Raw genomic sequence first — 13,954 nt, forward strand, 5'->3', positions numbered from 1 at the left:
CGGTGGTCGTGGGGGAGGAGCTCGGTGGTCGTGGGGGAGGAGCTCAGTGGTCTTGGGGGACTTGTTGACTGGGACTTTAATTTAAGGTGATTACTCACAAAAGAAAAAATATCATTATTTAATTTTCAATAGATTGTTTCTCTGTCCATTTTTACGATATCATTCTTGTTCTTTCTTCCCTGTTGTGGTTGTTAATCCCTGAGTTTCCATCACGTTGACTCTACTGAACAAGACTCGACACGTTTCTCCTTCACATTCCTCAAACGTCTTCAGACCTCCTGGTTCATAAATCTGTCACCATCACTGTCTCAGACAGGATCTCTGGAGAATCAGCATTTTTCTTCTACTGTTGTAGCTTGTGGGTTGTCTAAAGCGTCTCCTCTGTTGGACTCCGTTTCCCAGAATGCCAGTGTGATCCTCAAGGCTCCCTCAGCACTGTGTGTGATCCCAGCGGTGGTCAGTGTCAGTGTCGCCCCAACGTGGTTGGCAGGAACTGTGACAGATGTTCCCCGTCCACCTTCCAGTTCGGTCCCAACGGCTGCAGAGGTCAGAACCCTGATCATGTGACTTATAATCAGTACATACTGATAGCAATCATCAATATATACTATACCTGCCTGTATGAGAACCGAGCAAAGGTTAAGGGTTTAGGGTGTATAAATGTCCGCTGTGTATTGTTCTTGGTCCTCTGATGATACCTCTGTATTTTACTACATTCATGAACGATGTGTTTTTGTGTCGGCAGCGTGTTCGTGCGATCCTCAGGGTTCACAGAGTTCACTCTGCGATCAGCTGAGCGGTCAGTGTGTTTGTGTTTCTGGAGCGTACGGTCAGCAGTGTGAGCGCTGCCTGCCGGGTCACTGGGGCTTCCCCGCCTGCCGACCCTGCTCCTGCAACGGACACACCAACGACTGTGACCCCGACACCGGGCGCTGCCTGAACTGCACGGACCACAGCACCGGACACACCTGTGACAGGTGAGCCTGTGATAAGATCATCACTGAGACAGGTGATCTACACCTGTGATAAAACACAACCAGAGGGACCAGAACATGACTATGGTATGGAGTTAGGAGAGGTCTGGGACTAGCTACAGAGGTCTAGGACTAGCGACAGAGGTGTGGGACTAGCTACAGAGGTCTGGGACTAGCTACAGAGGTCTAGGACTAGCGACAGAGGTGTGGGACTAGCTACAGAGGTCTAGGACTAGCAACAGCGGTCTGGGACTAGCTACAGAGGTCTGGGACTAGCTACAGAGGTCTAGGACTAGCGACAGAGGTGTGGCACTAGCTACAGAGGTCTAGGACTAGTGACAGAGGTCTGGGACTAGCGACAGAGGTCTGGGGCTAGCGACAGAGGTCTGGGACTAGCTACAGAGGTCTGAGACTAGCTACAGAGGTCTGGGACTAGCGACAGAGGTCTGGGACTAGCTACAGAGGTCTGGGACTAGCGACAGAGGTCTGGGACTAGCTACAGAGGTCTGGGACTAGCGACAGAGGTCTGGGGCTAGCGACAGAGGTCTGGGAGTAGTCACAGAGGTCTAAGGACTAGTTGTAGGGGGCTGTAATTGGCTGCAGAGGTCTAGGACTATCTGTAGAGGTCTGGGACTAGTACCCACTGGAGACAGGGATGCTATGTCTGTGATTATGCTTCAAGTCAGACTTTGAATCATCAACTAGTCCTTATCACTTTCTGGCTCTTTCTTCTGTCCAGGTGTCTGGATGGTTACTATGGCAACCCACTGTTGGGGTCAGGTGATCATTGTCGTCCCTGTCTGTGTCCCGATGGCCCCAGTAGCAAGCGGCAGTTTGCAGGAAGTTGTTACCAGGGTAACGACTCCCAGCAGGCCATCTGTGTCTGCAACACCGGATACAGAGGTAAAATTAATTAACACCAAGATAAAACTTTATTTACACTGAGATAAAACTTTATTTACACTGAGATAAAACTTTATTTACACTGAGATAAAACGTTAATTACACTGAGATAAAACTTTATTTACACTGAGATAAAACGTTATTAACACTGAGATAAAACGTTAATTACACTGAGATAAAACGTTATTAACACTGAGATAAAACGTTATTAACACTGAGATAAAACGTTAATTACACTGAGATAAAACGTTATTTACACTGATATAAAACGTTATTAACACTGAGATAAAACGTTAATTACACTGAGATAAAACGTTATTTACACTGATATAAAACGTTATTTACACTGAGAAAATGTTATTTACACTGAGAAAACGTTATTAACACTGAGATAAAACGTTAATTACACTGAGATAAAACGTTATTAACACTGAGATAAAACGTTAATTACACTGAGATAAAACGTTTTTTACACTGAGATAAACGTTAACACTGAGATAAAACGTTATTAACACTGAGATAAAACGTTATTAACACTGAGATAAAACGTGATTAACACTGAGATAAAACGTTAATTACACTGAGATAAAACGTTATTTACACTGAGATAAAACTTAATTTACACTGAGATAAAACGTTATTTACAATCAGATAAATGTTATTTACACTGAGATAAAACGTTATTTACACTGAGATAAAACTTTATTTACACTGAGATAAAACGTTATTTACACTGAGAAAACATTATTTACACTGGGATAAAACTTTATTTACACTGAGATAAAACGTTATTTACACTGAGATAAAACTTTATTTACACTGAGAAAACGTTATTTACACTGGGATAAAACGTTAATTACACTGAGATAAAACGTTATTTACAATCAGATAAAACTTTATTTACACTGAGATAAAACGTTATTTACACTGAGATAAAACGTTATTTACACTGAGATAAAACGTTATTTACACTGAGATAAAACTTTATTTACACTGAGATAAAACGTTATTTACACTGAGATAAAACTTTATTTACACTGAGAAAACGTTATTTACACTGAGATAAAACTTTATTTACACTGAGAAAACGTTATTTACACTGGGATAAAACGTTAATTACCCTGAGATAAAATGTTATTTACAATCAGATAAAACTTTATTTACACTGAGATAAAACGTTATTTACACTGAGATAAAACGTTATTTACACTGAGATAAAACGTTATTTACACTGAGATAAAACTTTATTTACACTGAGAAAACGTTATTTACACTGAGATAAAACTTTATTTACACTGAGAAAACGTTATTTACACTGGGATAAAACGTTAATTACACTGAGATAAAACGTTATTTACAATCAGATAAAACTTTATTTACACTGAGATAAAACGTTATTTACACTGAGATAAAACGTTATTTACACTGAGATAAAACGTTATTTACACTGAGAAAACGTTATTTACACTGAGATAAAACGTTATTTACACTGAGATAAAACGTTATTTACACTGAGATAAAACGTTATTTACACTGAGAAAACGTTATTTACACTGGGATAAAACTTTATTTACACTGAGATAAGACGTTATTTACACTGAGAAAACGTTATTTACACTGAGATAAAACTTTATTTACACTGAGATAAAACGTTAACACTGAGATAAAACTTTATTTACACTGAGAAAACGTTATTTACACTGAGATAAAACGTTATTTACACTGAGATAAAACGTTATTTACACTGAGATAAAACGTTATTTACACTGAGAAAACGTTATTTACACTGAGATAAAACGTTATTTACACTGAGATAAAACGTTATTTACACTGAGATAAAACGTTATTTACACTGAGATAAAACGTTATTTACACTGAGAAAACGTTATTTACACTGGGATAAAACTTTATTTACACTGAGATAAAACGTTATTTACACTGAGAAAACGTTATTTACACTGAGATAAAACTTTATTTACACTGAGAAAACGTTATTTACACTGAGATAAAACGTTATTTACACTGAGATAAAACGTTATTTACACTGGGATAAAACGTTAATTACACTGAGATGAAACGTTATTTACAATCAGATAAATGTTATTTACACTAAGATAAAACGTTATTTACACTGGGATAAAACGTTATTTACACTGAGATAAAACGTTATTTACATTGAGATAAAACGTTACTTACACTGGGATAAAACTGTATTTAGACTGAGATAAAACGTTATTTACACTGAGATAAAACTTGATCAACACTGAGCAGCTCCAGATGTAACAACATTGTTAACATTGAAGTGTTACAAGTGTTGAAGTGATGCGTTTCATCTTCACATTTTATTTCCTGATGAAGCAGGTTTTTGTTTTTGAGCAGAAACAGGATAAATAAAAACTAGACAGAATAATGACAGTTTTGTTTGATGTTCAGGTTTCTGAGCGTCTTCCTTGTAGTCCATCTGCCTCACGGAGACAGACAGGTCTTGAGACAGACAGATCTTTGGAGCAGCTTTGTGATTTAGTGGGATGTAAACAGAAGCAGGAATGTCATGTGACTCTGTTATTACAGCAGGAAATGGGACTGGATCATAAACTTTCTCCTTCGGTTTCCACTTCAACAGTTTGGAAAATATTCCCAGTTTATTACTATGCTGATCTTTATTGACGCTGGTTTTTGATTGGCTGACAGGAGACAACACTTCAAATAAAATTCAAATCATAGAAGAAAGAGAAGAAAAGAAGAAATTGCTGTTTTCTTGTTTATGCTGACAGATTTGAAGAGCATTATCAGCTGACATTGAAGCATTTAAGGATTAAAGTTTCAAACTTGGAAACTTAAAATATCACTTTGTATGTAAACTGCTGAGGATAAACCTTTAAACCTGATTCAGTCGAAGCAGTTAGTGTAGCTGTAACTGAAAGCAGTGGAAGTGTTAGTTAGTGTAGCTGTAACTGAAGTGTCAGTTAGTGTAGCTGTAACTGAAAGCAGTGGAAGTGTCAGTTAGTGTAGCTGTAACTGAAAGCAGTGGAAGTGTTAGTGTAGCTGTAACTGAAAGCAGTGGAAGTGTTAGTTAGTGTAGCTGTAACTGAAGTGTCAGTTAGTGTAGCTGTAACTGAAAGCAGTGGAAGTGTCAGTTAATGTAGCTGTAACTGAAGTGTCAGTTAGTGTAGCTGTAACTGAAAGCAGTGGAAGTGTTAGTGTAGCTGTAACTGAAAGCAGTGGAAGTGTTAGTTAGTGTAGCTGTAACTGAAGTGTCAGTTAGTGTAGCTGTAACTGAAGTGTCAGTTAGTGTAGCTGTAACTGAAGTGTTAGTTAGTGTAGCTGTAACTGAAGTGTCAGTTAGTGTAGCTGTAACTGAAGTGTCAGTTAGTGTAGCTGTAACTGAAGTGTCAGTTAGTGTAGCTGTAACTGAAGTGTCAGTTAGTGTAGCTGTAACTGAAGTGTTAGTTAGTGTAGCTGTAACTGAAGTGTCAGTTAGTGTAGCTGTAACTGAAGTGTCAGTTAGTGTAGCTGTAACTGAAGTGTCAGTTAGTGTAGCTGTAACTGAAGTGTTAGTTAGTGTAGCTGTAACTGAAGTGTCAGTTAGTCTAGCTGTAACTGAAGTGTCAGTTAGTGTAGCTGTAACTGAAAGCAGTGGAAGTGTTCGTGTAGCTGTAACTGAAGTGTCAGTTAGTGTAGCTGTAACTGAAAGCAGTGGAAGTGTCAGTTAGTGTAGCTGTAACTGAAGTGTCAGTTAGTGTAGCTGTAACTGAAAGCAGTGGAAGTGTCAGTTAGTGTAGCTGTAACTGAAGTGTCAGTTAGTGTAGCTGTAACTGAAAGCAGTGGAAGTGTCAGTTAGTGTAGCTGTAACTGAAAGCAGTGGAAGTGTCAGTTAGTGTAGCTGTAACTGAAAGCAGTGGAAGTGTCAGTTAGTGTAGCTGTAACTGAAGTGTCAGTTAGTCTAGCTGTAACTGAAGTGTCAGTTAGTGTAGCTGTAACTGAAGTGTCAGTTAGTGTAGCTGTAACTGAAGTGTCAGTTAGTGTAGCTGTAACTGAAGTGTCAGTTAGTGTAGCTGTAACTGAAGTGTCAGTTAGTCTAGCTGTAACTGAAGTGTCAGTTAGTGTAGCTGTAACTGAAGTGTCAGTTAGTGTAGCTGTAACTGAAGTGTCAGTTAGTCTAGCTGTAACTCAAGTGTTAGTTTGTGTAGCTGTAACTGAAGTGTCAGTTAGTGTAGCTGTAACTGAAGTGTTAGTTAGTGTAGCTGTAACTGAAGTGTCAGTTAGTGTAGCTGTAACTGAAGTGTTAGTTAGTTTAGCTGTAACTGAAGTGTTAGTTAGTGTAGCTGTAACTGAAGTGTCAGTTAGTGTAGCTGTAACTGAAAGCAGTGTCCGTTAGTGTAGCTGTAACTGAAAGCAGTGTCAGTTAGTGTAGCTGTAACTGAAAGCAGTGGAAGTGTTAGTAAGTGTAGCTGTAACTGAAAGCAGTGTCAGTAAGTGTAGCTAAAAAGATGATCTTGCGTAAACCTGACTCCGCCTCTCTGCAGGTGCTCGCTGTGACGAGTGCTCACCTGGTTACCATGGAAACCCTGGGGAGGAGGGGGGGCAGTGTCAGCCCTGTCAGTGCAACAACAACATCGACATGTTGGACCCGAAGTCCTGTGACGCCGTCACCGGCGAGTGTCTGCTTTGTCTTCATCACAGTGAAGGCGCCGCCTGTCAGAGCTGCAAGCTGGGTTACTACGGCAACGCCTTGCTGCAGGACTGTCGGAGTGAGTGCACCGCCTTTACAAGATTACGGATAAAGTCTTGATTGACGTCGAATATGATTGGATAATATTGATTTCCTGTTAAACATCCACAGAGTGCGTCTGTAACCACCTCGGCAGTCATCCCTCCAGCTGTCCGTCGCCCGCCGACTGTCACTGTGACCTCAGCAGCGGTCAGTGTCACTGCCTCCCTCACGTGATTGGTCTGCACTGCGACCGCTGTGACGTTGACACCTGGAACATGGCGAGCAGCGGCGGCTGTCAGACCTGCGACTGTAACCCTGAACACTCGTATGGGACATCCTGCAACGAGGTGATATGTCATGTGATACTGAATGATATATATATATATATATATATATATATAAAAAATAAATGTACAGTTGATTGAATGTAAACAGTGTGTTGGGTCCACAGATCAGTGGTCAGTGTTCCTGTCGACCCGGCTTCGGAGGAAGAACATGCAGCGAGTGTAGAGAGCTGTTCTGGGGTGACCCAGAGGTCAAATGTCATGGTATGTTCACTGTTCACTGTAAATAACAGAACTGGTGACATGATCGGTGTTTTTATCACAAACGTAACTAAATTCAAATCAATTCAATTCAATTTTATTTATAGTGTCAAATCACAACAGAAGTCATCTTAGGACACTTAACACATTGAGCAGGACTAGAATACGCTCAAAATTTCAAGAGTCAACACAATTTCAAAGTCCCAACATCACCCAGGGGTAAGCGTTACAGCGACAGTGGCGAGAAAAAACTGCCTTAATAGGCTTTTAGGCAGAAATCTCGTGCAGCCCAGGCCCTTGGGTTCCAACTGCATTTGGTGTTGGTAGTATGGTAGTAGTAGCATTAACAGTAGTGGTGGTATTAACAGAAGCAATAGTATCAACAGTAGTAGTCCATGGCAGCAGGCACAGCCACGCCGAGATGGATCCATCCCAACCACGTCGCCGTAGACCAGAAAGCAGGAGTAGTTGAGCAGTCACACAGCGGGCAGGTGGAGCTACAATGTGGTGTTTCCAGCATCAGGCCAGTTAGCAGTCTGCATCGGTCAGGACCTCAGTGGACTCTGCTGGACCAGAAAGCATAGCCAGACTCCTGGGAGTGATCCTGGGAGTAGTCAAGTTAGTGACCGTAGAGATGCCGGTTTTAGTCAATTACTTTAATTAAAAATACAGGCGGTAAGAGGCAAACAAGACCACAACATCGGTGCAGTCCGGACCAGGTTCCACCACGGTCCAGGGAGACCTGCTAGGCAAGAGAGCACAAGGACTCCGGGGGAACATACACAGAGAGAGAGAGAGAGAGAGAGAGAAAGGGGCTCAGTGTGTCACTATAACCCCCCAGCAGTCTAGGCCTATAGCAGCTTAACCAAGAGCTGGCTCAGGGCAAACCTGAGCCAGCCCTAGCTATAAGCTGGGTCAAAGAGAAAGGTTTTAAGCCTACTCTTAAATGTGGGAACAGTGTCTGCCTCACCAACCAGAACCGGAAGACGGTTCCACAGAAGAGGAGCTTGATGGCTGAAAGCTCTGGCCCCTGTTCTAATTTTGGGGACTTTAGGAACTACAAGTAACCCTTTATTCTGAGAGCGTAGTGCTCTAGGAGGACAGTAGGGTTTAATGAGCTCTTTAAGATATGATGGTGCCTGTCCATTAAGAGCCTTGTAAGTGAGGAGAAGGATTTTAAATTCTATTCTGGATTTTACGAGCTGCAGCATTCTGGACCAGCTGGAGAGATTTAAGAGATATTAGAGCAGCCTGATAATAAAGAATTACAATAGTCCAGCCTTGAGGTAACAAATGCATGGACGAGTTTTTCTGCATCTTTTTGAGACAGCATTGGCCTAATTTTAGTGATGTTACGCAGGTGAAAGTAGGCTGTCCTGTTAGTCTGTTTAATATGTGAGTCAAAGGACAGGTCCTGATCAAAGATAACTCCAAGGTTTCTTAGTATTTGAGGCGAAGGCAATCCCATCAATAGTCGCTATATCTTTAGACAGCGAGCTTCGGAGGAGTTTAGGCCCAAGTACAATAACTTCCGTTTTATGGGAGTTTAACATCAGGAAATTGCAGCTCATCCAGGATTTTATGTCATCAACACATGCCTGGAGTTTAACTAGCTGATTGGTTTCTTCAGGCTTGATCGATAGATATAACTGAGTATCATCAGCATAACAATGGAAGTTTATAGAGTGTCCTCTAATAATGTTGCCTAAAGGAAGCATAAATAAGTTGAAAAGAATTGTTCCGAGCACAGAACCTTGAGGAACACCGTATTTAACTTCAGTGTGCCTGGAGGATTTTTCATTGACATGCACAAACTGAGATCGATTGGATAAATAGGACTTAAACCAGCTTAATGTGGTTCCTTTGATGCCAATTAATTTTTCCAGTCTAGAATCTCATGGTTAATGGTGTCGAATGCAGCACTAAGATCTAGCAGGACAAGTACAGAAACCAGTCCTTTGTCAGAAGCAATAAGAAGGTAATTTGTAATTTTCAACAGAGCTGTCTCTGTACTATGATGTCCTCTAAATCCTGACTGGAAGTCCTCAAGTAGACTGTTATTGTTGAGAAAGTCACACAGCTGATTGGTGACTACTTTCTCAAGGATCTTAGAGAGAAAAGGAAGATTTGATATTGGTCTGTAGTTTGATAAAACCCCTGGATCTAGAGTAGGCTTCTTAAGAAGAGGTTTAATTACAGCTACTTTAAATGACTGTGGCACATAGCCTGTTAATAAAGACACATTGATCATATCTAATAGCGACGCGCTAACTAAGGGAAGACTCCTTTCAGTAGCCTGGTTGGTATCGGGTCTAGGAGACAGGTTGAAGGTTTAGAAGAAGAGATCATTGATGTTAGTTGGTTTAGGTTGATTGGAGAAAAGCAGTCTAAATATATATATCAGGTCTTAATGCTAGTTCTAAAACTCCTGAGTTTGAGGGTAACGCGGTTCCAATTGAAGGCAAGATGCAAGTAATTTGGTCTCAGATAGCTAGAATTTTATCATTAAAAAAGTTCATAAAGGCGTTACTACTAAGATCTCTAGGAATGCATGGCTCAGTAGAGCTGTGACTCTTTGTCAGCCTGGCTACAGTACTGAAAAGAAATCTAGGGTTGTTTTTATTTCCCTCTATTAAAGATGAGTAGTAGGCTGCTCTGGCATTACGGAGAGCCTTCTTATACGTTTTAAGACAGTCCTGCCAAACTAGGCGGGATTCTTCCAGTTTGGTGGAGCGCCAGATGGTTTCAAGTTTATGCAGTTTTTGTTTTAATTTACGAGTTTGGGAGTTATACCAGGGAGCTAACTTCCTATGCTTTATAGTTTTCTGTTTTAGCGGAGCAACAGAGTCGAGAGTCGTTCGCAGTAGGCTTCCAGATTCATCTATAAGAGAGTCGATCTGGGAGGGACTAAGATTAACATAGAAGTCCTCCGTTTCATTAAGACATGGAATTGAACTCAAGACTGGCGGAATTACTTCCTTAAACTTAGCTACTGCTCTATCCGATAGACACCGAGAGTAGTAGCTTTTTCCTAGAGGAGCGAAGTCCAGCAGCAATAAGTCAAAGGTTATCAAGTAATGGTCAGATAAAGAAGAAGAAGCATTTTAAACTAAAGAGTACTAACTAAAGAGTACCCAACTGCATCGTGGGAACATTCCTGCTCCCAGCATCCTCCGCTGTAACTCTTATGAAGTCCAGATGTTCCCGGGGCCCGACTGTCCCGTCGCCATGGAGACGAGACCAGAGATCTGGGTCCAAATATCCTCCATATATCTCTGAAATCCACAAAGAAGCTTTGTTAGTGAGAGCTGACTAAATGACACACACACACACACACATATATACACACACACACACACACACACACACACACACACACACACACACACACACACAGGAAGTTGGAAAGCCTCTCTCTCTTCCTGACTTTCTGAAAGCCTTTAGGCATTTACATCTGTGTGTGTGTGTGTGTGTGTGTGTGTGTGTGTATGTGTGTGTGTGTGTGTGTGTGTGTGTGTGTGTGTGTGTGTGTGTGTGTGTGTGTGTGTGTGTGTGTGTGTGTGTGTGTGTGGTCTTGGTCTTGTATTTATTAGTGATGATGTGAATCATATCCTGTCCGTTAGTAAATGAAATAGTAGTATGTATTGTAGTACACCCCCAACTCTGTCTGGTTCTTTAGTCCTGAATGGGACCTGGACTCTGTGACGTGGACTCTGTCTTGTTCTTTAGTCCTGAATGTGACCTGGACTCTGTGACGTGGACTCTGTCTGGTTCTTTAGTCCTGAATGTGACGTGGACTCTGTGACGTGGACTCTGTCTGGTTCTTTAGTCCTGAATGTGACCTGGACTCTGTGACGTGGACTCTGTCTGGTTCTTTAGTCCTGAATGTGACCTGGACTCTGTGACGTGGACTCTGTCTGGTCCTTAATCCTGAATGTGACCTGGACTCTGTGACGTGGACTCTGTCTGGTTCTTTAGTCCTGAATGGGACCTGGTGAGCTTTCAGAAACCCTACTCGTCGACAAACAGGAAGTGTGTTGTTCACAGTCTGATGCTGGGTTCATCACTGCTGTGACATCACCAGTGGGTGTGGCCACATGAATGACCCTCCTGTGTTTCAATGGCAGCGTGCGACTGTGACCCCCGTGGGATCTCGGGGCAGCAGTGCAACAGGACCAGCGGGGACTGCGTCTGTGTGGACGGCGTCTCTGGTCCTCGCTGTGACGTCTGCAGCCGCGGCTTCTCCGGAACCTTCCCCGACTGCCGCCGCTGCCACGAGTGCTTCGCCGAGTGGGACGACGTCATCGGTCAGCTGACCAATCAGACACACCGTCTTGTCAACAAGGTCAACGCCTTGAAAGCCGGCGGAGTCAGCGGGCCATACAGAAAGTCGATCGACAGTATGGAGAGGAGCGCTGCCCAAGTCCGGGTCATCCTGAACCAGAACCCATCCTCTGAACCACTGACGGAGATCCAGAACCTTCTGCAACAGGCCAGGTGAGATTAACTTTAATCTGGAGTTCAAATCAGGTCCAGTTAAACTGGACTCAATCATAATACTTAATAACAGTTTATGATTTTGTTAATAACATCACTACCCGTGACCTCTGACCTGTGTGACCCCCTCAGTGACCTGATGGGGGCCCTGAGCCAGACGTTGAACCACACTGAACAGACTCTGGTCCAGGTGGAGGACGAGGACTCAGCAGCAGAAACCAAACTGGACTCTGTAATGTTGGACGCCCAGAAACTGGAACGGACGGTCAAGGAGCTGCTGGATCAGGTTGAGTTCATCAAGAACTCCGACATCAGAGGTGAGAAAGGTCAAAGGTCATGCAACCAGACGATTTCATGAATTCCTCTTCTGGTCAGGAAAAGTTCAATTAAAATCCTATTATTTTCAAAAACAATTAAACTACTCAAAATCCACTTTCTCACTCACTTTCCAAACGTTTTCCATGGTCTTCATCCTGAAGTTGAAAATCTTTACTGATGAACAAAATGACATAACAATGGTCGGTGGAGACCAGAACCATCAGTCCAGGTCTGGATTCAGAATCACGCAGAGAATCAAAGTAAAACCTTTAAGTCTCGGCTGATCCAACTTCCATCATAGAAGCTCATCAAGTGACTTAGTAGTGAGTCCTGCTGGATGATGTCATAGCAGCACACTCCCGGACTGGCCGTCTCCAGACTCGCCATCCCTGGACTGGCCGTATCTAGACTGGCTGTCTCCGGACTGGCCATATCTAGACTCACAGTCCCCGGACTGGCCGTCTCCAGACTCGCCATCCCTGGACTGGCCGTACCTAGACTCACCGTCCCCGGACTGGCCGTCTCCAGACTCGCCATCCCTGGACTGGCCGTACCTAGACTCACCGTCCCCGGACTGGCTGTCTCCAGACTCGCCATCCCTGGACTGGCCGTACCTAGACTCACTGTCTCCGGACTGGCCATCTCTAGGCTTGCGGTCCCCGAACTGGCCGTATCTAGACTTGCCATCTCTGGACTTGCCGTCTACATACTCGCCTGTCATACTCGAAAGAAAGTCTTGATTAGAATCTTTATAACACTGTCTTCACTTTGGATCTCTCATCTGATTTGTATTTCCTGTCTGTTACCAGGTGCGACCAAGAGTGTCACTAAATACTTCCTGCAGTCTCAGATGGCTGAAGTTCGTGCCAATGCCTCGGCCATCGATGCCGGCAGTCCCGTGGAAACATCCGGGGCTCTACGGCAACTCACAGAGGACAAACTGAACCAGACCAGAGAGGAGTTTCTAAGGAGACACACTGAGCATGCTCAGATCCTGGACGACCTAGCGGGAGAGCTGCAGAGTCTGGACCTATCAGAGATCAGCCTCAAGGTCTGTTTATAACAGTGGTCATGTATTTTGTCACAAAAGACCAACACGATAGTCTATGTAAAACTGGTCGAATCAGGTTTTATAGAGGCGCCGTGTGAAAACAGTATTTTAGCAGATTACAGGCTACTAGACCAGCCACCAGTACTCCCAGGTAATTGGAGGTGGCCATGTACACCAGTACCTCCATACTCAAGTAGAAGTACAAGTTAATGTTGAGGAAAAAACTGCTAGAAGTCAAAGTATCATTTCAAAAGATTTAATAACTCCTGGTCCAAGCACTGGTCATCTCCCGCCTTGACTACTGCAACTCTCTCCTGCTGGACTCCCGGCCTCTGCGATTAAACCACTGCAGCGTATCCAGAACGCTGCAGCACGCCTTATCTTCAATCTACCCAAATTCTCTCATGTGACCCCCCTCCTCCGTGACCTCCACTGGCTCCCTGTTGCAGCACGCATCCAATTCAAGACGATGACACTGGCCTTCAGGGCCATCAATGGAACAGCACCCATCTACCTTCAAACACTGGTCAAACCTCACGCCCCGAAGCGAGCACTTCGCTCCTCTACTTCAGCTGGCCGGCTGGTACCACCATCGCTGAAATCAAACAAATGTGGCTCAGCAAAGTCCAGACTCTTCTCTGTTCTGGTCCTCAGTGGTGGAACGAACTCCCGACTAATGTCAGGACAGCAGAGTCACTGCCATCTTCAGGAAAAAGGTTCAAGACTCACCTGTTCAGACTTCACCTCCACTCTACATAGCACAACCCCCCCCCTCCCCAAAAAAACACCCTTACCTATAGCACTCTGATCGTAGCACTGTTGCTCTTAAGGTACTACTTTACTCAGATGAGGATCTAACACTTGTTCTATTTTTAGCTCTTACTTTATCGGCAATGATACGTCGTGGTTTCTTTGTTTCCTTCTTTTTGACTTATTGTAAGTCGCTTTGGAC

The 13,954-nt window shown here is 43.1% G+C and overlaps 1 protein-coding gene across 3 annotated transcripts in view; it reads left to right on the top strand.

Annotated features, from left to right (window-relative positions):
• The window catches only part of lamb1a (laminin, beta 1a), a 41,079-nt gene that overhangs the window by 23,540 nt on the left and 3,585 nt on the right, over positions 1 to 13,954 (top strand). For all 3 annotated transcript variants that reach the window (XR_014597762.1, XR_014597763.1, XM_084018007.1), the window contains exons 18-26: positions 403 to 546; positions 746 to 977; positions 1,714 to 1,877; positions 6,404 to 6,628; positions 6,721 to 6,938; positions 7,043 to 7,139; positions 11,264 to 11,633; positions 11,766 to 11,950; positions 12,761 to 13,002. Coding sequence is in view for 1 of the 3 variants with exons in the window: in XM_084018007.1 (XP_083874133.1) it covers positions 403 to 546; positions 746 to 977; positions 1,714 to 1,877; positions 6,404 to 6,628; positions 6,721 to 6,938; positions 7,043 to 7,139; positions 11,264 to 11,633; positions 11,766 to 11,950; positions 12,761 to 13,002 (1,877 nt within the window). In the remaining 2 variants the exon portion in view is untranslated. The remainder of the gene's footprint in view (positions 1 to 402; positions 547 to 745; positions 978 to 1,713; positions 1,878 to 6,403; positions 6,629 to 6,720; positions 6,939 to 7,042; positions 7,140 to 11,263; positions 11,634 to 11,765; positions 11,951 to 12,760; positions 13,003 to 13,954) is intronic.

Source organism: Eutrigla gurnardus, assembly GCF_963514095.1.
Source record: "Eutrigla gurnardus genome assembly, chromosome: 9".
In the NCBI taxonomy this organism is placed as follows: Eukaryota; Metazoa; Chordata; class Actinopteri; order Perciformes; family Triglidae; genus Eutrigla; species Eutrigla gurnardus.